We start from the raw sequence: 22,673 nt of genomic DNA on the forward strand, positions 1-22,673 counted from the left end.
CGACACTCCACTTGGTACTAAATTAAGGCAGATGAAAATACAACTTTAACACCAGTTACTTGTTACAGTACTGCAAAATGTACATATTACTATATGTAGTGTATATATATATATATATATATATATATATATATATATATATATATATATATGCACACACACATACATACACACTTACCCTAGGCTGTGGCCTTGGTACAATGTAATTATAAACTCTGTTATCAGCTGTGTTAACATTTAAAGGTCGGGATGCTGGAAGAGGATTGAAGACGCTTGGCACTCCTTCCTGCTCATTTAGTCTGTCCTGTACAGCTGCCTGGCACAAACAAAAGGGAGAAGATACACTTAGAAAATGCTATTTAGTGAATGTTTTGTAGCTACATGTAGCATAGATTCAAACTGCAGCTGCTATTCAAGTTCCATGCAAGCTTACACTCAAGTCTAGGCAAGAAATTGTTAAAGGCTTTCTTCCAAATGTTAGCTAAATATCTTAAATGTAAATTTTAAAATGTTTCAACATAATACACTGCATAGCTTTCCCACAAAAGTAATGTACTTCTCTCGTTATCAAAGATAAAAAATATAAACAGCCGAGGTATCATTAGCAACATGCTGACAGCTCTGTATACCTCTCTCGCACAATTCTATAATATAATTTAAAAAATGACAAATATCAACTGCCTCAACTGGTACCTTCCAGTTGTGGTGTAAAGTGCCAAGTATATTGGTGTCAAACCAAAAATCCACTGACAGCTTTAATAGCATTATTTTGATATTAATACTAAATTCTGCAAAAAATGATAGCACAATATCAACAGATAACTGACTTTAATAATTAGCTTAGTTTTTGGTGTCATTTGTCAGCCTGACAGGATACGGTTGATCAATAAAACTGCTGTGCCAGAAATGGTCTGCATTTATTCCCTGTACATTTTCGAATATTGGCTGAAATCTTATCCATACTACAGTGCTTTTTTTTTTTTTTTTTAAGGCATTGCCAATCTGATAAACCTTCCAACATAAAACCCACCCAAGAATATCTAAAGGTGTTACTGCTCATGGTCCAGAGTCTAAACAAGAAAGTACAGTTGTGCAAGTTAAACCTACCACAGTAGATGCTCAAATGATCACTGTTGTAGTACCCTTAGCTATATAGGTTACATCCTGCTAGGATGCAACAGCCGTCCAGCTTCCAAAGCTTCAGGAAACCTCCCACACATCCAAAGAAGTTGAGATGAGCTAAGACGAGCTCGGATGCAGAGCCCTTCAGAGCTTTCCCACCATAGAAAGAGGTAGGGAAGCTGAAAGAACAATACTAAGAACAAACACAAAAATAAATGTCCACACCCTGACATACAAACATAAAAAAACAGTTCTGGTGTACTTATATTCTACTTAAAAACTGCTATTATGGTGCTTAAGAAAAACTTAAGAGGAGAAATAATCAGGTTTTTTGCAGGGATTACTACTTATAGGTGGGGAATGAAAAGATTTGTAATGGTGAGGATATCTGGGGGACCTTACAGAGAAAAATAAAACAAGAGGGTATATTTCTGAAGAAATTATGAAAATATTTGATATGGAAGACATGAATTCAGTAGGAGGTACTCTGAATCAACACATCATTCCCCAAAGTACAACAACTGGGCTAGACTAGACAAATTATACTTCACAGGAACATGTGCATTTAACTGAAAACCTCAACACACATCGGAATAACTATTTCAGATCATGTGCCAACAACAACGAAGATAAAAATTCAGGGTAATTAAATATAAATTAGACACTGGTGCTTCTCCAAATACCAGTTAAAAAAAGAGAGGAATTTAAGGAATAGGTTGTGGAAATTATGCAGGGGCTACAAGGGAAGATAGAAATTTCTTCGTAAGTTATTGTGAATGAGTGGGGTAAAACTGAAGTTGAGTTCAAAACCAGGGTAGAAATAAATGAAAATACATACAGTTAAGAACTAACTAATTATTTGGTGGGGCAGACGAAGGTTAACATATTGCAGAAGTGGAGCAAATGTAAAATGCTACAGAAAATAAGGAAGTATCTGGATAATACGCATTAGTTTAGAAACATTGCTGTTAAGCAACTGTTTGAGAACTCCAAAGCACAAAAACTTTTACCACAACTTAGGTAACAGACCATAGAAAAGGTTGTTGCCAAACGGAGGGAGACTATAACAAGAAAAGTATCCAGAGATTCTGTAGCAGTACTGGATATCTTTTGGAAATTTTATGAAAATTTATATAAAGTGGTGGAATGTAGAAATCAAGAAACAGTAAAAGTAGCAATATTTATGGCAGAAGCCAGTATATCAAGGTCAGAGGTAGATGAGTCTCAACAAGTAAACAAGATGAGATAAAAATGGTGACATATAATCAATCTGCAGGAAATTCTCCAGGAACAGATGGCATATTCCTGTGGAAGTTTGGAAGCAAGGAGGGAAGAAAGTGACATGGAAGGTTTTGTTTAACAGTATTTTAAAAGGAGGAGAAGCATCAACATTTTGGAAGATATCTATGGTGGCTATAACACCTAAAGACAGTAAAGATCCAGTTTCATATAGCCCATTTCAATTTTATAACCATGATTATAAAGTATATGTCTGTAATAGCTAAAAGAATGGCAAAAGTGTTGCCAATTTGACAGATATGAATCAATGTGGTTTTGTGATGGGGAGGCAAACATTTGATAACATTAAAAGAATGATGACCCAGAGGGAAGCAGAATGTATAAAAGACAGTTTTTGGTGGGTCTTGATGCAGAGAAAATATCTGTAAGTAAGCTGTGATTATAGGAGTAAGGCAAATGAACCATTTGCATTTCCTGATACAATAAGGTTAATTAGGAAGATATACGGGGAATCAGAGGCAAAAGATGAAGTGGGAGGGTTCCTCTCTGATAAGTTGTGCCTGAGCACAGGAAAGAGGCAGGGATGTCCTCTTTCCACTTTGTTATTCATGTTATATTTGGAACCATTGGACAAAAAAAAAGTGGCTCAAATTCAAGAACATAATTGAAATGACAATAAAGAAATGTTGGCTTTATATGCAAATGATATTAATTTGCGCCTGAAAACCAGAAAAGAACAGCTCAGTGTTATGGAAGATTCTGAGACAGTTTCCCATTCTTTTTGCAATATATAAAAATTAAGGCAAAACAAAGGCTATGTTCTCAAGCATGAACTGGTTTGGCAGTACCCATATGCATGGGGATTCTGTTATGGTAGCTAAAGATATGTGGGAAAAGACTACACAAAATACAAAAACTAAGAAACTGAAAGCTCCTCTTTAAATTGATATGGACAGCAAGATGCAAGCAGTGAAAATGTTTTTAGTCCCTTTAATTTTATATACAGGTCAGGCGTATTTTATTAACTCATTAACACAGAGTACAGTCACATGGCGCCTCTGCACTTAAACCCGAGTGCTCTGCGAGACGCTACAAATTGTATGCTATTACACCAGAGTGCCTTCCACTTACTTCAGCTCCACTGTTAAAAAATAAGTTGAAAAGGTACCTGAACCTTGTCAGTTACCTTCTCAACTTATTTTTCATTGCGGAGTTGCCAGGTGCTTATATTTGAATTTGAAAAAATTGGCTTGCCCTGCATGATCACAGCAAGCCGATCCTGAATGCATTTCTGCATACTTTTTTGAAACAACATTCTCTCTAGTAAGCGAAGCAGACTTACAGGGTCAAACACAAATACGTACACAACGGACAACTCACATTTAATTTCCTAACAGCATACACTATCTAAATACAATAAATGTGCTTTTGCTTGTTTATAGAATTGCCCTTACCAATACAGAAAGAAAGACTGGCGCTTTTAATTGGCTGTCTCCTTGAGCACCTCTGGGAAGTAACTATGGAATTAAGTAATCAAGTGCTGCTGCCAGTGTTTGATAGTGAAGCCTGAATGAGAGTTTGAAAAAACTTGTAGAGACCGGCTTTGTGCAATAGTAGTAGCAGCTGTAGACAATGATCAGGTCAGCGGGGGTAAGCATCAGCTTTGAACTTCTTGGAGGACAGATAGTGCTGATGTAGAAACACATCGGACTTAGTTACTGTAGTGTTTAATAGCTTTGTCACCTAATTCACAGACAGATAATTCTGTATTAGCTTGGTTAACTTTTCTGTAACCCATTAACTATGAGTGTCAGAGTTTGGAGACGAGGGAGTTAAGTTGAAATGGGTGAGAAACTGTAGCAGTTTTGTTTTGAGAAGCAACTTGCTATTGCTACCTTGGGTTTGCTTATTTTTTCTTTCCCGCTGTTGATGTCCTTTCAGCTGGAAGAGTCATTCGTTTTGTGAGCATAACAGAGATTGTTAGTATACAAGCGTGATTCGTGGTTTTGATTCTGTTTCCATTACCTATTCTAAAGCAGTGCCATAGGGTGGAGTCCCGTTACCTATTATGAAGGAGTGGCTTAGGGTGAGTTTCATTTTTCCATTCCACACACAATTTTATAAAGAAAAAAAGGTTCCTTCCTTATGGTTTACGGAACAGAAGTGTTATGCTTTGCTTGTAGTGATATTCAACATTGCACTGCTTTGTAAGTGTGCATTAACCCTTCCTTTCATGTAGCTGGTGTGTGTGTGTATAATTTAGAATGTAGCATAAATTTTCAATCGATATAACAACTCCCATAATTTATAATGATTTTATTTAATGTGAACAGTTGCTTAGTGAAAAAAATGCAAACTCTAATGGATATTTTGTATGTATTATGCCGCAGTACTTTGTTATTCTGGATAATAAACAGTCTGTGCAGTGGTGGAATATACTATTAGTGTTTGGGAGGGGGGCTTACTTGCAGGACAGAATACTGTTCAACAATGAACTTGTCTTTACTAATATTTTTATTGGTAATGTTCAGTAAGACTGGAAGGGGAGGTTGTTTCAATTATTACACTTCAGCTTTTCCAGAAAGGATCACATAATAAGAAAAGTCAAACTTATGGTAACCTGGATGTAGGCAAAAAGTAAAAACCATTATGATGTAAACAAAACCCAAGGAGCCAATGCACATTGAGGTCACTAACAACCAATATGGAAGCACGAGGAATAAAAGTATGCAGCTGTTTATTTCCATTTTGATGAACATGTGGTCCTGTTCAAATAGAACATTCTCTTTTGTAAGAGTGACCCAGGAAAAAGTAAAATACACTCAGGGCAAGTAGCAAGTATTTTAGCAATACATTTTTGCAAACTATTTGTACTGTTTTCCAGTCTACAGTATTACAACACAACCTGAATCAGCACAGGAGGCACAGCAGTGTTCATTCTGCAATCCACTTTACTATACTACTCATACATAAAATGTAGCCTGGATGAAAAAACAAAATGGACAGAATGTACTTAGCGAATGCACTCCCAGAGGATTCTTAATCAAAAGATGGCAACAAGATATCAATACACTACAGTTTCCTCAGAGTGATATCACTTTTAGTGTTGAAGAAAACTAGCAGTCTAGTTATTGGTGTACTCTCCCTACCTAAGACAGGTAGCACTTTTCCTCCTTTGAAGAGTATTATGGCCTTCCAACTGATGCAATTTAATGGTAAAACATCACAGCCACTGTAACACCTCTTACCTCTGCAGGTGCCAACTCCACAGCCACAGTTAGGGCTTTTGAAATCTTTGGGGATTGTTCTTTGATTTTATCTGAAGAATCCCTAAAATGAACCCCATGACATCTCCAAAGGTGACCTAGAGTGACCACCACAATATTTGGTAAGGCACATGGATATAATGTTGTTCTGTTAAGCATTTGGCCATTATCCTCACATTATTTTTGGCTTTATCAAGAATTCTTGAGCAACCACATTGATAGGTATGACAGGACAGGCACACTCCCACACAAATATGCAGACATTTGTGTGTGTGTGTGTGTGTGTGTGTGTGTGTGTGTGTATATATATATATATATATATATATATATATATATATATATATATATATATATACATACATATATAGGGATGCCTATACCAGAGTACAGAGGGCCCACAATTGAGTGTATCTGTAGCTGGGAGTGGGCTTTTAACATTTATTTTTTCCAGAGATGCAGCATCTCCTGCACCCTTCTTATATTTTAACGCTAAGTCTGTTTTCATTGATTTTCCTATGAGGACCACAGCTCAAGTGACCTATGTAGGGCATGTTTCTAATTATGAACATCAAAACCCTCTGTACTGCACAGAGGGAGCAGTTCCCCAACCTAAGAGGTGACATTTAAAAGCATTATATGTGACAGTATGGAATTGTCTACATTTTAATTGAATGCTGCATCTGATTTCACTGTGTTTTGGCCTTCCGGTCTAAGGTTTCGGTATATTTTACTAATTTTTCCAGTTGTCATAGATTGTGTCCATAACCTTAGGAAGGATGGAAATATTAGAGTAATGAAACCGGATAAAGGGGGGGCATAGTCATTTATGATAACACTGAATATGCATCTAAAATGCATAATTTGTTATACATTTCAGGCAATTATGAGATAGTTTCTTTAAACAAAATCAACATTGCCTATAGACAAATTGACTTACATATAGAAGAATTTTTAATTGATCAAAGAATTAATATGGACACCTACAATTTTTTAAAGGTAGAACACCCAGTTTTGGCATCTATTGTAGGTATCCCAAAAGTACACAGTGACAACCCCCCATTTAGACCCATCATTTCCGGGAGTAGGTCTAAGGACTTTCCCTATGGGAACGGCTGTTGACAATTTCCTCAAGCATATTTATGACAAAATACCCCACTTAGTAAAAGATTCATGGGACTTTTTGAAAAATTACCCAGTACATTTGTGGAACGAAGATCTTCTTTTTGTCACTGTTGACGTTATTGATTTTTTTTCTTGTATCCCAAAAACTGCTGGGTTGGATGCTTTTGTCAACAGCATTAGGAAGTATGCTGGTTTCGACTGGGACACTTTAATTTTAGAACTGATGTCACTAGTATTGGAACACAATTATATATTTCATGAGGGGGAGTACTTTAGACAGATCAAAGGCGTAGCTATGGGAGCAGTTTGTGCTCCCATATACGCTAATTTAGTTATACTTGACTGGGAAGAATCCACAGTTTTCAAGAGCGAGTATGTTCGATACATCAAACATTATTCTCACTACCTTGACGACATTTATATTCTATAGCATGGCGGTATAGACACATTAAAGCTATTTTTGGAATATCTCAACACCAACAGCGAATTTTTGAAATTCACTTCATCCCAGTCACGCAGGCCTCCCCTATTTAGACACCTATATTACCAAGGGTGACAACAGTTTTAAGTCTAGATTATACAGAAAAAACACTTTTTCCAATAGTTATCTAGAATTTACTAGCAATCATCCTAGGAAATTTTTTACTAATATATATAAAGGTCAAATCATACGAGCTATCAGAATGACATCTACATACTCAGAAATGTTAGAAGAGGTATCTTTCATCACTTTCCTCTTTGGAGAGAGAGGTTATGACACTAAGATGATGGCCCAAATTAGTATTAGCATTATAAATGAATGGGGTAAAAAATACACACCATTATTGGGCTTAAATTCCCATAATGGAGGAAATGACATAGAAAATCAGTTTAAGATTGTCAAAGCTGGTACTAATTTTGGAAGAGCCTGTATTCTTGAATTTGGTCCATATATTAACAAGATTAAGAAAATGATGACTGACAACTGGATTATACAGTCAGACCAGGATTTAGTAAAATTATTGGGGATTCAACCATTAATTGTGAACAAAATGGGTCAAAATATTGAGTTATTTAGAAAGTATTAGTACCACTATGGTAGACTATTATAGGCACACTACGAAATGTGGAAGTTGTAAACAATGTTATACAATACTAGAGGAGAGGAGTATCACTCTAGAAAATACCAATGGGACAAATATTAAGTTTAAATATGGTAATTGTAATACTAAGTTAGTGATATATTTAGCCAAATGTATGGTCTGCCCCGGATTTTATACTGGAAAGACAGAGATGTCTAAATAAGTAGTTATGTACCTACCATAACGTTCCATGTTAGTTGTCTTCTTCTCGCCTTCTTTCTTGCTGGATGGGTTCGGAGCTGAGGATCGGCCAATACTAAAGCTCGAGAGCTAATTCCACCGGCTCGAGGCTCCCCCATATCTCACAATGCTAGGCGGCAACTCCTCAGATCTCGTTTGAAAGCTAGGCCAAGCAAGAAAAAACTCCATAACATGGAGAAGGGTAACCCACCTCTATAGGGCTGACTGTGAGGTGTCCTAAACCCAACAGAGGAAACATATAGAGGTGGCAGAGCGTGGGAGAAAAGGATTGAAAGGTCACAAGACAATCTCCTCTAGGTCTGTCCAGGCTAGGGGGAAGGAGGGTGGGACGCAAGAAAGAAGGCGAGAAGAAGACAACTAACATGGAACGTTATGGTAGGTACATAACTTCTTAATGTTGTTGTCTATCTCGCCTTCATTCTTGCTGGATGGGACCGCGTCCCTAGCACCTTGTCCCGGGTGGCCTATCGGAACAGCCTCTTGAGAACAGTGGAACCAAAGTTGGCACGGTCTCTGGAGGCTATGTCCAACTTGTAATGAGAAATGAAGGTATGAGGGGAAGCCCAGGTGGCTGCTGAGCAAATAGAATCAATAGGAAGCCTATCCTGAAAAGCTATGGATGTGGCTAAGGCCCTAGTAGAGTGAGCTCTAGGCTTCGAGGGCAATTGTTGGTGCCTGATCTCATAAATAAAGGTAATCGTAGAAGTAAGCCATCTAGAAAGTGACACTTTAGTGACTGGAAGGCCCAGCCTGCCTTCCGCATATGAAATAAACAGTTGGTCTGATTTTCTAAACTGTTTAGTCCTGTCTAAATACCCAAGTTGGCGATGAACATCTAAACAGTGCAGTTTCTGTTCTGATCTGTTGCCATAGTTGGGGAAAAAAACTGGGAGATCAATAGTTTGATTCAGATTTGCTTGAGAGGACACTTTGGGCAAAAAGGATGGATTGGTACGCAAGGATACTCTATCTTTGTGAAAAAGTAAATACGGGGGACGACAGCATAGAGCATGGAGTTCCGATACCCTTCTAGCTGAAGTGATGGCTATTAGAAAAAACGTCTTCCAAGACAACAACTTCATAGAACATGAAGCCGCAGGTTCAAAGGGGGGTACAATCAATGATGCTAGAAAGTACAGTTTTGTACCTACCATAAATGTAGATGTTCGAGGATCCACATTGCTGCAGTCCTAACTATTGGGTAGTCCGCTGTCCAGTCGGCCCGAATACCAAAGTATATGGCTGACGTCGGTCAGGGCGCATTAGACTGACGTCAGTACGTCAGGGTACTAATGCGCATGACCGACGTCATATCCTCAGTCTTTTCTTGCCCCAGATGTCAGAAGACCCTGAAAAGATAAGGCCAAAAACCAAAAACTCCCAAAATACCTGCACCAAAAATATATATACAATATATACACAATTAGCAGAATATAACCTCACCTACACCACCACCCCTAAACACAGAGGGGAAGGAGGGAGGGTAAATTGGACTGCAGCAATGTGGATCCTCGAACATCTACATTTATGGTAGGTACAAAACTGTACTATGTTCTTCATTCCACATTGCTGCAGTCCTAACTATTGGGTAGAATCCCAAAGCAGAGGTAAGGGAGGCTGGCAAATCATAAGGAAGCAGGAACTGACAACATGCCTTGCAAAATAGCTGTGGCAAAACCAGCCCTAGACTTAGAGTAGAGAGGAAGGTGATAATGCTTAGAGAAAGTATGCACTGAACTCCAAGTAGCTGCCTCCAAAATATCCTTAGTTGCCACCCCCCTTAGAAATGCTGTGGAAGTGGCAGTAGCCCTAGTGGAATGAGGCCTAATCCCAGCTGGAATCTCCTTGCCATGATGGGAATAACAAAATGTAATGCAACACCCAATCCACCTAGAAATAGTTTGTTTTGACACAGGCTTGCCCTTTGAACTCAAAGCAAAAGAAACAAACAACTGCTGAGACTGCCTAAAATCATTAGTCCTGCTCAAATAACGCAATAGCCTATGTACATCTAAAGTGTGCAAAATCTTTTCCCCTTTATTTTGGGGATCTGCATAAAAGGTAGGCAAATGAATAGTTTGGTTTAAAGCCACACTAGAAACCACCTTAGGCATAAAGGAAGGATTAGCACGTAAAGATACCCTATCCTTATGAAAAATCAAAAAAGGCTCCACTGCCATAAGGGCCTGCAACTCAGAAACCCTTCTTGCAGAAGTAATGGCCAACAAAAAAGCAGTCTTCCATGACAAGTATTTCAAGTCAGCAGTAGCCATGAGGCTCAAAAGGTTGTAGAGTAAGTTTCTCCAACACAAAATTGAGATCCCAAGCAGGAGTAGGAGCTCTACGTGGGGTCTTATATTCTTTGCCCTCTAAGAAATTGCTTGAACAAAGGATGCGAAAACAATGGTGGGTCACAATCATAGTGAGCTGAAATTGCTGCAGCATGAATCTTAATGGAAGAGAAAGACAAACCTTTGTCCAGTAACTCAGTAAGATATTGAAGAGCCACACTCAAATTTGGCTCAGTAATCTCCAAATTGTTTGCTGCACTCCAAAACAAAAATCTCTTCCATTTTTCATGCACACTTTCCTTGTACTAGGTCTTCTGGCTTCCATAATCACATTTAAAACTTGTTGAGGAAGCTGAGACCTGCTGTCTTTCAAAACAGAATATGCCAGGCTGTTAGATGTAGAGAGTGAAGCTTGACATTGAGCAGATGACCGTCCCTCTGAGACAACAGGTGTGGAATCAAGGGTAAAGGCCATGGAGGCTTCCTTACCAGACTCCTCAGTAATGGGTACCAGTGCTGCCGAGGCCAATCTGGAGCTATTAAAATCATCCTTGGCTTGTCTTGTCTGACCTTTAGAAGCACCTTTGGAAGAAGAGGCAGAGGTGGAAAGGCATACACATGAAGATTTTTCCAACTGAAAGAAAGAGCATCCACTTTCCAAGCTGTGTGATGAAATCCCTTTGTGCAAAACTTTGGCAGCTGGTAGTTTAGTGGAGAAGCGAACAGATCTATGTCTGGAGTTCCCCATGACAGTCAATTTTTGAAATACATGAAGATCCAGTTTCCACTCGTGGGGATCCATGATTTGTCTGCTTAATACATCTGCTAAGGAGTTCTGTGCTCCCGGCAGAAACCTTGCCTGAAGAGTTAGTTGCAGACTGAGCGCAGTCTCCCATAAAATCATTGCTTGTCTGCACAATGGGTACGAATGTGTTCCCCCTTGTTTGTTGATGTACCACATGACAGTTGTGTTGTCTGTTAGAATCAACACCTGCCCTGGAAGAAGTAACTCCTTGAAAGCAATTAATGCAAACTGAACTGCTAACATCTCTTTCATGTTGATATGTAGATGCTGTAGTCTGGCAGGCCACTTGTCTTGTATCCACTTTCCATTTAGATGAGCTCCCCAAGCAATATCTGAGGCATCTGTCGTTAGAATCTGACTTGCCTCTGGCCGGGTCACAGAGAGTCCCTTGTTTAGGTGACATTCCTGAGCCCACCACAAAAATTCCTTTTGAATGCAAGGTATTATTTGAATGACAGTGTCCAAATCCTGGCAGTGCTGTGTCCACAGATTTTGAGATACCATTGTAGCTTCCTCATATGCAGTTTGGCATTGGGAAGCACCAGAATACAAGATGCCATGAACCCTAAGGCTTGAAGGACTGTCCTTGCAGTCAGCCTGGACTGAAGAGATAGATGATGGAAGTAACTGGAAAGATTCTTTTGTTTGTCCGGGGTTAAAAGGCCATCTGGGCTGCTGTATTCAGTCTCACACCCAGAAAGCACATGTCTTGAGAGGGTACTAGACTGGACTTTATTTCGTTCACAGAATACCCTAGGCATCTTAGCACTGCTATGACATATTCCAGATGCTGTAGAAGATCTTCTTTTTCTTGAGCCAGAATCAGGCAGTCGTCCAAGTAAGGATAGATTTGGATTCCGTTTAGCCTGAAGTAAGCTATCACTGGAGCCAGAACCTTTGTGAATACTCTGGGCGCAGTAGATAAGCCAAAGGGCAATGCAGAGAACTGATAATGAAAATTTCCAGCTCGAAAACGCAGATACTTCCTGCAACTTAGTCTGATTGGCACATGAAGGTAAGCTTCCTTGAGATCTAAAGTTACCATCCAGTGATCTTTGCCCAGCAGAGGTAAAAGCTGTTGTAACGTCAACATTTTGAACTTGGGAATGTCCAGATAAGTGTTGAGGATAGATAAATCCAGAATTGGTCTCCACGTGTTCCCCTTCTTTGGTACCAGGAACAGGCGAGAATAAAATCCTAGACCCCTTTCCGGCACAGGAACTGACTGAATGGCCCCTATTTGGAGCAACAGAGAAATTTGCTTGTGAGCCTCTGTCCTTTGAAGAGGAGGAATGTCTGGCATGCCTTTGAAAGGAGGCAAGGTATGGAAATAAAACCTGTAACCGTGGTGAATAATATCCAGAACCCATCTGTCTTGGGTAATTAAATCCCAATTTTCTTTGAAAAGAGACAGCCTTCCTCCCAAAGGTGCTGCCAGGCGAGAATGTACTGGCAGCTGAAAAGGTAGGTCATTGGGTCTGCTTACGAAAGGACTGACCCCTGCCCTCACCAGAAGTCTGAGCAGGGGAACTCCCTGTCCTAGGCCTAAAAGAACCCTGAGCTCTGCCCCTACCACCCCTAGACCTACCCCTAGACTGGGAATCATAAGCAGGATAAGTCCATCCCTTAGTAGGCCAATTTCTACTAAACTTGGAGGCTGCACCTGCAAAAATCTTTAACAGTTTGCATAGACTTAGCCTTGTCCTCCATTTTCTTCAAAACTGCTTCCACAGGCGAACCAAACAACACATCAGACTGTAAAGGAGCATCCAAAATCCTTGTCTTAACATGCTCAGCTAAATTCTGATCTCTCAGCCAGGCGTGCCTACGAAGAACAGAACCAGTGGCAGCCACCCTGGAGGAGGCCTGCACAGCATCAAAACCACACTGCAAGGAATGTTTACCCACCTGTTCAGACACATGAACTAAATCCTGCAACTCTTTACACTCAATACCTTCAGCCAGAGCATCCACCTTAGATTTCAACTGTGAAAGAAGATAATTCTGATATTTTAACATGTGAAACTGACAATTCAACGCCTCATGGCTAAAGTGGAAGTAGTATACACTTTCTTTCCCCATCTATCCAAAGCCCTTGCCTCTATCAGGAGGGACAGGATTTTTAACAACTGACGCCTTCACACCTTTAGGCCCCTGAGAGACAGTTTCTGGGTCTGCCCTAGGACTCTTAAAAAGATACTTATGAGCTTCAGGCACCCTATAATACCTATCCGGTTTAACTGGGGCAGGAGGCAAAGAATCAGGATTCAAGGAAGCCTCTGCAAACACATCTTCCACCACATTCAAAACAGGAGGTATAGCTAAAGGCCTATGCTGGGGTAAAAACAAGAATTCCCTAAGCCTTTTCCTGGAATCAGAGAAATCTTGACCTTCCCATTTAAAATGCTCCCTCATGGAATGCAGAGTCTCTGAAAATGAAAAATCCTCAGGAGGAGAAGCAGAAGGAGTAGAATCATCCACATCAGAATCAGAATAAGGAGGGTACTCCTGCAAGTCTTCAGCCGAAGACTCAAGCCTCGAGCATTGCTCAAAACTCTCAAACTCAGGTTCCACCCTAGGCCTCTTATCAGGAGGGGGCATAGAACCCCTAATCATAGTAATCAAATCCTCTGCCATTTTAAGCATATGTTTCTTAGGCAAAGATCCTGAAGTACTAGGAGAAACCCCCACAGAAGCTAAACTTGGCCTGCCCCTCAAAGAAGCCTTGGAAACTGAAGGGGAGGCTCTAACCACCTTAGGAAGAGAGGGAAGAACAGCCACCTGAGAAGCCCCCTCAGCCTGGCCTACTTCCTGAGAGGATACATCCTGTAACAGTAAAGTCTCTCCCTGAGACTCCAAAGAGACACCTGGCAAAACCTCCGGCTCCACTGAGCCTTCCAAAGAACAGACGTCTGGGACTGTCAGTTCCTCCACCCTAGGCTTTGCTGCTGTATCTTTGCGTTTTTTAGCCGAAGCCGGCGTCGGAGCATCCGACGGCATTTTATAATTACAACGCTTCCCAAACACTAACCTGGCACAGTCTAACCTTCTCTTAATAGTGCGTTTGTTAAATCTAGCACAAGAGCGGCATCCAACAACGTCGTGCTCAGGCCCTAAACAAGGTATACACAAAGTATGGTAATCCCTATGAGGTATCTGTTTCCCACAAGAAATACAGTTATTCACTTTTTCTGACATCCGGTTAAATACTGAGGCAAGAAAAACCAAAATATTCCCAACGGGTACTTAGCCAACTTTGATTCGGTCTGAAACTCTGACTTCAGAAACTTTCAGAACGCCAACCTGCACTCGCAAAATTGCTTCTGCATCGGACCATGCGGCAAAAAAGACTGAGGATATGACGTCGGTCATGCGCATTAGTACCCTGACGTACTGACGTCAGTCTAATGCGCCCTGACCGACGTCAGCCATATACTTTGGTATTCGGGCCGACTGGACAGCGGACTACCCAATAGTTAGGACTGCAGCAATGTGGAATGAAGAACATCCAAGTTCAGATCCCATGGAGGAGGTGGATCCTTGATAGGGGGCTTAAGAAGAAAGACTCCTTTCAAAAAGGCTTTACAGAGTTTGTGAGACATAATAGTAGACTCTGACACACCCACATGAAAATTAGATATAGCCGCCAATTGAACTCTGATAGTAGAAGGAGAAAAGCCTGCTTGGAAAAGTTCAGCTAGGAAATAAAGAATGGACTGAATAGGTGCAGTAAAAGGATCTATTTCCCTGGACGCTGCCCAGAAGGAGAAACGTTTCCATTTGCTGCTATAAATCTTCCAGGTAGAAGACTTATGAGAAGCTATCAAAATATCTCTGAGTGAGATATTAAGGGAAGCCTGGCTAAGGTTGGAATTGGAGGAACCACGCTGTGAGGTTCAGAGAAGAAAGGGATTGGTGCAGCTGACCCGATTGATGGGTCAAGAGATCTGGAACTGGGTCCAGATGCCATGGTTGCACCAAAAGGTAACGGTGAAGAAAGGGAAACCAAACCTGTCGAGGCCAATAAGGGGCAATGAGGATCATTGATGCCTTCAGAGCGATGGCTTTCCGAATCAGCTGAGGTATCAGTGGGAAGGGGGGAAAGGCATACAGGAGTCCCGGAGGCCAATCGTGAACTAGAGCGTCTCTGATGGGATGATCTGGCAGGGGAAAGAGGGTGAAGAAATCGGGACACTTGCTGTTTTGGGGAGTGGCAAAAAGATCGCAGCAAGGTTGGCCCCAAGTTCGAAAAACTTCTTCCAACACTGATTTCTTTAGAGACCACTCGTGAGGCATGAGAATTGCTCTGCTCAATCTGTCTGCTATCACATTGGACTTGCCGGGAATGTGTGCTGCTATCAGGAAGCGCTGAGAAGAGATCGCCCATTGCCACAGTCTGAGTGCTTCTCGACATAAGGGGTAAGATTTGGTCCCGCCTTGCTTGTTGATGTACCACACTACGGACATATTGTCCGTCTGAATTGCTATAGTTCCCTTGGGAAGAGAGTCCTGAAGGGCTTGCAACGCTAAAAGCACTGCTCTCATCTCTAGAACATTTATGTGCAAGTGGCACTCGATCGGCTGCCACGTGCCCTGGAATGTCCTGCCCTGGTAATGCCCCCCCTACCGGATCAGGGAGGCGTCCGTTGTCAGAGTTGCAGCCGGGGGCGGGGGAATGAAAGGTCTCCCTAGCAGAAGTTGGGAAGATGTGACCCACCAGGAAAGAGGATTCCTGCATGACTGAGTTATGCTGATAGTGTGGGACATTGGCAGAAGTTGAAAAGACCACTGAGTGAAAAGCATCCACTGAAGAATCCTCATGTGGAAGCGGGCTAAGGGGAGGAGAGGAATAGCCGCCGCCATAACCCCTAGGGCTTTCAACACCAGTCTGACCTTGACCCTGTTGTGTCGTAATAGAAGAAAAACCTGCTTGTGAATGTCTGCTACTCTTTGTTCTGTGAGTCTGGCTGACAGACTGACTGTCTAATCTTGCGCCTATAAAGGTAATAGACTGACAAGGCGACAAGACAGACTTTTCGTAATTTACAGAGATGCCTAGAGTCTGACAGGTTCGTAAAGTGTAGTCTCTGACTAAGAGAAGTAGATGCCTGGTGGTGGCAGTCAGGAGACAGTCGTCTAAGTACGGAAAAGTACAGTTTTGTACCTACCATAAATGTAGATGTTCGAGGATCCACATTGCTGCAGTCCTAACCATTGGGTAGTCCGCTGTCCCAGTCGGCCCGAATACCAAAGTATATGGCTGACGTCGGTCAAGGCGCATTAGACTGACGTCAGTACGTCGGGGTACTAATGCGCATGACCGACGTCATATCCTCAGTCTTTTCTTGCCCCAGATGTCAGAAGACCCTAAAAAGACAAGGCCAAAACCAAAAACACCAAACATTCCTGCACCAAAAATATGTACAATATATACAAAATTACAAAAGTATAACCTCACCTACACAACCACCCCTAAACACAGAGGGGAAGGAGGGAGGGTAAATTGGACTGCAGCAATGTGGATCCTCGAACATCTACATTTATGGTAGGTACAAAACTGTACTATGTTCTTCATTCCACATTGCTGCAGTCCTAACCATTGGGTAGAATCCCAAAGCAGAGGTAAGGGAGGCTGGCAAATTATAAGGAAGCAGGAGCTGTCAACATGCCTTGCAAAATAGCTGTGGCAAAACCAGCCCTAGATTTAGAGTAGAGAGGAAGGTGATAATGCTTAGAGAAAGTATGCACTGAACTCCAAGTAGCTGCCTCCAAAATATCCTTAGTTGCCACCCCCCTTAGAAACGCTGTTGAAGTGGCAGTAGCCCTAGTGGAATGAGGCCTAATCCCAGCTGGAATCTCCTTGCCATGATGGGAATAACAAAATGCAATGCAAAACCCAATCCACTTAGAAATAGTTTGTTTTGACACAGGCTTGCCCTGAGAACTCAAAGCAAAAGAAACAAACAACTGCTGAGACTGCCTAAAATCCTTAGTCCTGCTTAAATAATAACGCAATTGCCTGTGTACATCTAAAGTGTGCAAAATCTTTTCCCCCTTATTCTGGGGATCTGCATAAAAAGTAGGCAAATGAATAGTTTGGTTTAAAGCCACACTAGAAACCACCTTAGGCATAAAGGAAGGCTTAGTACGTAATGATACCCTATCCTTATGGAAAATCAAAAAAGGCTCTACCGCCATAAGGGCCTGCAATTCAGAAACCCTTCTTGCAGAAGTAATGGCCAACAAAAAAGCTGTCTTCCATGACAAGTATTTCAATTCAGCAGTAGCCGCAGGCTCAAAAGGTTGTAGAGTAAGTTTCTCCAACACAAAATTGAGATCCCAAGCAGGAGTAGGAGCTCACGGGGGTCTTATATTCTTTGCCCCTCTAAGAAATTGCTTGAACAAAGGATGCGAAAACAATGGTGGGTCACAATCATAGTGAGCTGAAATTGCTGCAGCATGAATCTTAATGGAAGAGAAAGACAAACCTTTGTCCAATAATTCAGTAAGATATTGAAGAGCCACACTCAAATTAGGCTCAGAAATCTCCAAATTTTTTGCTGCACTCCAAAATAAAAATCTCTTCCATTTTTCTGCGTACACTTTCCTTGTACTAGGTCTTCTGGCTTCCATAATCACATTTAAAACTTGTTGAGGAAGTTGAGACCTGCTGTGTTTCAAAACAGAATATGCCAGGCTGTTAGATGAAGAGAGTGAAGCTTGACAGTGAGCAGGTGACCGTCCCTCTGAGACAACAGGTGTGGAATCAAAGGTAAAGGCCATGGAGGCTTCCTTACCAGACTCCTCAGTAATGGGTACCAGTGTTGCCGAGGCCAATCTGGAGCTATTAAAATCATCCTTGGCTTGTCTTGTCTGACCTTTAGGAGCACCTTTGGGAGAAGAGGCAGAGGTGGAAAGGCATACACATGAAGATTTTTCCAACTGAAAGAAAGAGCATCCACTTTCCAGGCTGTGTGATGAAACCTCTTTGTGCAAAACTTTGGCAGCTGGTGGTTTAGTGGAGAAGCGAACAGATCTATGTCTGGAGTTCCCCATGACACTGTCAATTTCTGAAATACATGAAGATCCAGTTTCCACTCGTGGGGATCCATGATTTGTCTGCTTAACACATCTGCTAAGGAGTTCTGTGCTCCCGGCAGAAACCTTGCCTGAAGAGTTAGTTGCAAGCTGAGCGCAGTCTCCCATAAAATCATTGCTTGTCTGCACAACGGGTAAGAATGTGTTCCCCCTTGTTTGTTGATGTACCACATGACAGTTGTGTTGTCTGTTAGAATCAACACCTGCCCTGGAAGAAGTAACTCCTTGAAAGCCATTAATGCAAACTGGACTGCTAACATCTCCTTCATGTTGATATGTAGATGCTGTAGTCTGGCAGGCCACTTGTCTTGTATCCACTTTCCATTTAGATGAGCTCCCCAAGCAATGTCTGAGGCATCTGTCGTTAGAATCTGACTCGCCTCTGGCTGGGTCACAGAGAGTCCCTTGTTTAGGTGACATTCCTGAGCCCACCACAAAAATTCCTGTTGAATGCAAGGTATTATTTGAATGACAGTGTCCAAATCCTGGCAGTGCTGTGTCCATACATTTTTGAGATACCATTGAAGCTTCCTCATATGCAGTTTGGCATTGGGAAGCACCAGAATACAAGATGCCATGAACCCTAAGGCTTGAAGGACTGTGCTTGCAGTCAGCCCGGACTGAAGAGATAGTTGATGGAAGTAAATGGAAAGATTCTTTTGTTTGTCCGGGGTTAAAAAGGCCATCTGGGCTGCTGTATTCAGTCTCACACCCAGAAAGCACATGTCTTGAGAGGGTACTAGACTGGACTTTATTTCGTTCACAGAATACCCTAGGCATCTTAGCACTGCTATCACATATTCCAAATGCTGTAAAAGGTCTTCCTTTTCTTGAGCCAGAATCAGGCAGTCGTCCAAGTAAGGATAGATTTGAATTCCTTTTAGCCTGAAGTAAGCTATCACTGGAGCCAGAACCTTTGTGAATACTCTGGGCGCAGTAGATAAGCCAAAGGGCAATGCAGAGAACTGATAATGAGAATTCCCAGCTCGAAAACGCAGATACTTCCTGCAACTTAGTCTGATAGGCACATGAAGGTAGGCTTCCTTGAGATCTAAAGTTACCATCCAGTGATCTTTGCCCAGCAGAGGTAAAAGCTGTTGTAACGTCAACATTTTGAACTTGGGAATGTCCAGATAAGTGTTGAGGATAGATAAATCCAAAATTGGTCTCCACATGTTCCCCTTCTTTGGTACTAGGAACAGGCGAGAATAAAATCCTAGGCCCCTTTCTGGCACAGGAACTGGCTGAATGGCCCCTATTTGGAGTAACAGAGAAATTTGCCTGTGAGCCTCTTTTCTTTGTAGAGGAGGAATGTCTGGCATGCCTTTGAAAGGAGGCAAGGTATGGAAATAAAACCTGTAACCGTGGTGAATGATATCCAAAACCCATCTGTCTTGGGTAATTAAATCCCAATTTTCTTTGAAAAGAGCCAGCCTTCCTCCCAAAGGTGCTGGCAAACGAGAATGTACCGGCAGCTGACAAGGTAGGTCATTGGGTCTGTTTACGAAAGGACTGACCCCTGCCCTCACCAGAAGTCTGAGCAGGAGAACTCCTGTCCTAGGCCTAAAAGAACCTTGAGCTCTGCCCCTACCACGTCTAGACCTACCCCTAGACTGGGAATCATAAGCAGGATATGTCCATCCCTTAGTAGGCCAATTTCTACTAAACTTGGAGGCTGCACCTGCAAAAATCTTTAACAGTTTGCATAGACTTAGCCTTGTCCTCCATTTTCTTTAAAACTGCTTCCACAGGCGAACCAAACAACACATCAGACTGTAAAGGAGCATCCAGAATCCTTGTCTTAACATGCTCAGCTAAATTCTGATCCCTCAACCAGGCGTGCCTACGAAGAACAGAACCAGTGGCAGCCACCCTCGAGGAGGCCTGCACAGCATCAAAACCACATTGCAAGGAATGCTTACCCACCTGTTCAGACACATGAACTAAATCCTGCAACTCTTTACACTCAATACCTTCTGCCAGAGCATCCACCTTAGACTTCAATTGTGAAAGGAGATAATTTTGATATTTTAACATGTGAAACTGACAATTCAACGCCCTCATGGCTAAAGTGGAAGAAGTATACACTTTCTTTCCCCATCTATCCAAAGCCCTTGCCTCTTTATCAGGAGGAACAGGATTTTTAACAACAGAAGCCTTTACACCTTTAGGCCCCTGAGAGACAGTTTCCGGGTCTGCCCTAGGACTCTTAAAAAGATACTTATGAGCTTCAGGCACCCCATAGTACCTATCCGGTTTAACCGGGGCAGGAGGCAAAGAATCAGGATTCAGGGAAGCCTCTGCAAAAACATCTTCCACCACATTCAGAACAGGAGGTATAGCCAAAGGCCTATGCTGGGGTAAAAACAAGAATTCCCTAAGCCTCTTCCTGGAATCAGAGAAATCTTGACCTTCCCATTTAAAATGCTCCCTCATGGAATGCAGAGTCTCTGAAAATGAAAAATCCTCAGGAGGAGAAGCTGAAGGAGTAGAATCATCCACATCAGAATCTGAATAAGGAGGATACTCCTGCAAGTCTTCAGCCGAAGACTCAGAAGCCTCCGAACACTGCTCAAAACTCTCAAACTCAGGTTCCACCCTAGGCCTCTTATCAGGAAGGGGCATAGAACCTCTAATCATAGTAATCAAATCCTCTGCCATTTTAAGCATATGTTTCTTAGGCAAAGACCCTGAAGAACTAGGAGAAACCCCCACTGAAGTTAAACCTGGCCTGCCTCTCAAAGAAGCCTTGGAAACAGAAGGGGAGGCTCTAACCACCTTAGGAAGAGAGGGAAGAACAGCCACCTGAGAAGCCCCCTCAGCCTGGCCTACCTCCTGAGAGGACACATCCTGTAACAGTAAAGTCTCTCCCTGAGACTCCAAAAAACGCCAGGCAGAACCTCCGGCTCCACTGAGCCTTCTAAAGAACCGACGTCCGGGACTGTCGTTTCTTCCACTCTAGGCTTTGCTGCTTTGTCCTTGCGCTTTTTGGTCGAAGCGGGCGTCGGAGCATCCGACGGCATTTTATAATTACAACGCTTCCCAAAAACTAACCTGGCACAGTCTAACCTTCTCTTAATAGTGCGTTTGTTAAAGCTAGCACAAGAGCGGCATCCAACAACGTCGTGCTCAGGCCCTAAACAAGGTATACACAAAGTATGGTAATCCCTATGAGGTATCTGTTTCCCACAAGAAATACAGTTATTCACTTTTTCTGACATCCGGTTAAATACTGAGGCAAGAAAAACCAAAATATTCCCCAACGGGTACTTAGCCAACTTTGATTCGGTCTGAAACTCTGACTTCAGAAATTTTCAGAACGCCAACCTGCACTCGCAAAACTGCTTCTGCATCGGACCATGCGGCAAAAAAGACTGAGGATATGACGTCGGTCATGCGCATTAGTACCCTGACGTACTGACGTCAGTCTAATGCGCCTTGACCGACGTCAGCCATATACTTTGGTATTCGGGCCAACTGGGACAGCGGACTACCCAATGGTTAGGACTGCAGCAATGTGGAATGAAGAACATCACCTGGAATCCCTGGCCCCTCAAATGAGCGGCGACCACTGCCATGCATTTGGTGAACACTCGGGGGGCTGTAGTGAGACCAAAGGGCAGGGCCCTGAACTGAAAATGACTGGCTCCTAGACTGAAGCGGAGAAATCTCCTGGATCGTCTGTTCATCTTGATGTGATAGTACGCATCCTGGAGATCTATGGAGCACATCCAGTTGTCCTGACCCAGAAAGGGCATGATGGACTGCAGCGTGACCATCCGAAATTTTGTTTTCTTGACAAACTTGTTCAAGTTGCTGAGATCCAAAATGGGTCTCCAGTCCCCCGTCTTCTTTGGAACCAAAAAGAATTTGAAGTAGATTCCGGATCCTTGTTGGTCTGCTGGAACTGGTTGAATGGCTCTTTTTGCTAGCATCTTTGAAATTTCTAGTGCTGTTTGCTCCCTCTGACTGGGTGGAATGTCTGGAAGGGAGTGTCTGGATTGTTTTGGGATGTGAATGAATGGAATTCTGTAGCCTTCGGATATGATAGACTGTACCCACTTGTCTTGAGTAAGGGAAAGCCAGGCTTTTGGGTACAGATATAATCTTCCCCCGACTGCCTCCGAAGGTGGACAGTCGGGCAGCCCCTCAGGGGTGCTGAAAGGGTTTGTCGGAGGAGGTTTCTCGACTACCCTGATTCTGCGGGCCCCCTCTGCCTCTAGGATGGCGTCTATTGTTATTGTTCCCCCCTCTGCCTCTAGAGGGGAAACGACTCTGTGCATCCGGTAAGACTCCCTGTGGTTGTTTGCGGAACCACATCTTCCCCCCCTTCTAACCCTTGGGGTAAGGTCTAGAAGGGGTAGAAAAACGGACTCCGACGGCAGAAAGAGTCTTACCTTCTACCTCG

The 22,673-nt window shown here is 42.4% G+C and overlaps 1 protein-coding gene across 1 annotated transcript in view; it reads right to left on the reverse strand.

The window, feature by feature from the left end:
• FAF2 (Fas associated factor family member 2) overlaps nucleotides 1–22,673 on the reverse strand; it is a 2,444,504-nt gene that overhangs the window by 1,978,070 nt on the left and 443,761 nt on the right. The window contains exon 3 of the mRNA XM_044069362.1: nucleotides 179–316. Within this exon, the coding sequence (XP_043925297.1) occupies nucleotides 179–316 (138 nt within the window). The remainder of the gene's footprint in view (nucleotides 1–178; nucleotides 317–22,673) is intronic.

This window comes from Protopterus annectens, chromosome 4.part0, assembly GCF_019279795.1.
Source record: "Protopterus annectens isolate FY-2018-M chromosome 4.part0, PAN1.0, whole genome shotgun sequence".
Classification (NCBI taxonomy): domain Eukaryota; kingdom Metazoa; phylum Chordata; order Ceratodontiformes; family Protopteridae; genus Protopterus; species Protopterus annectens.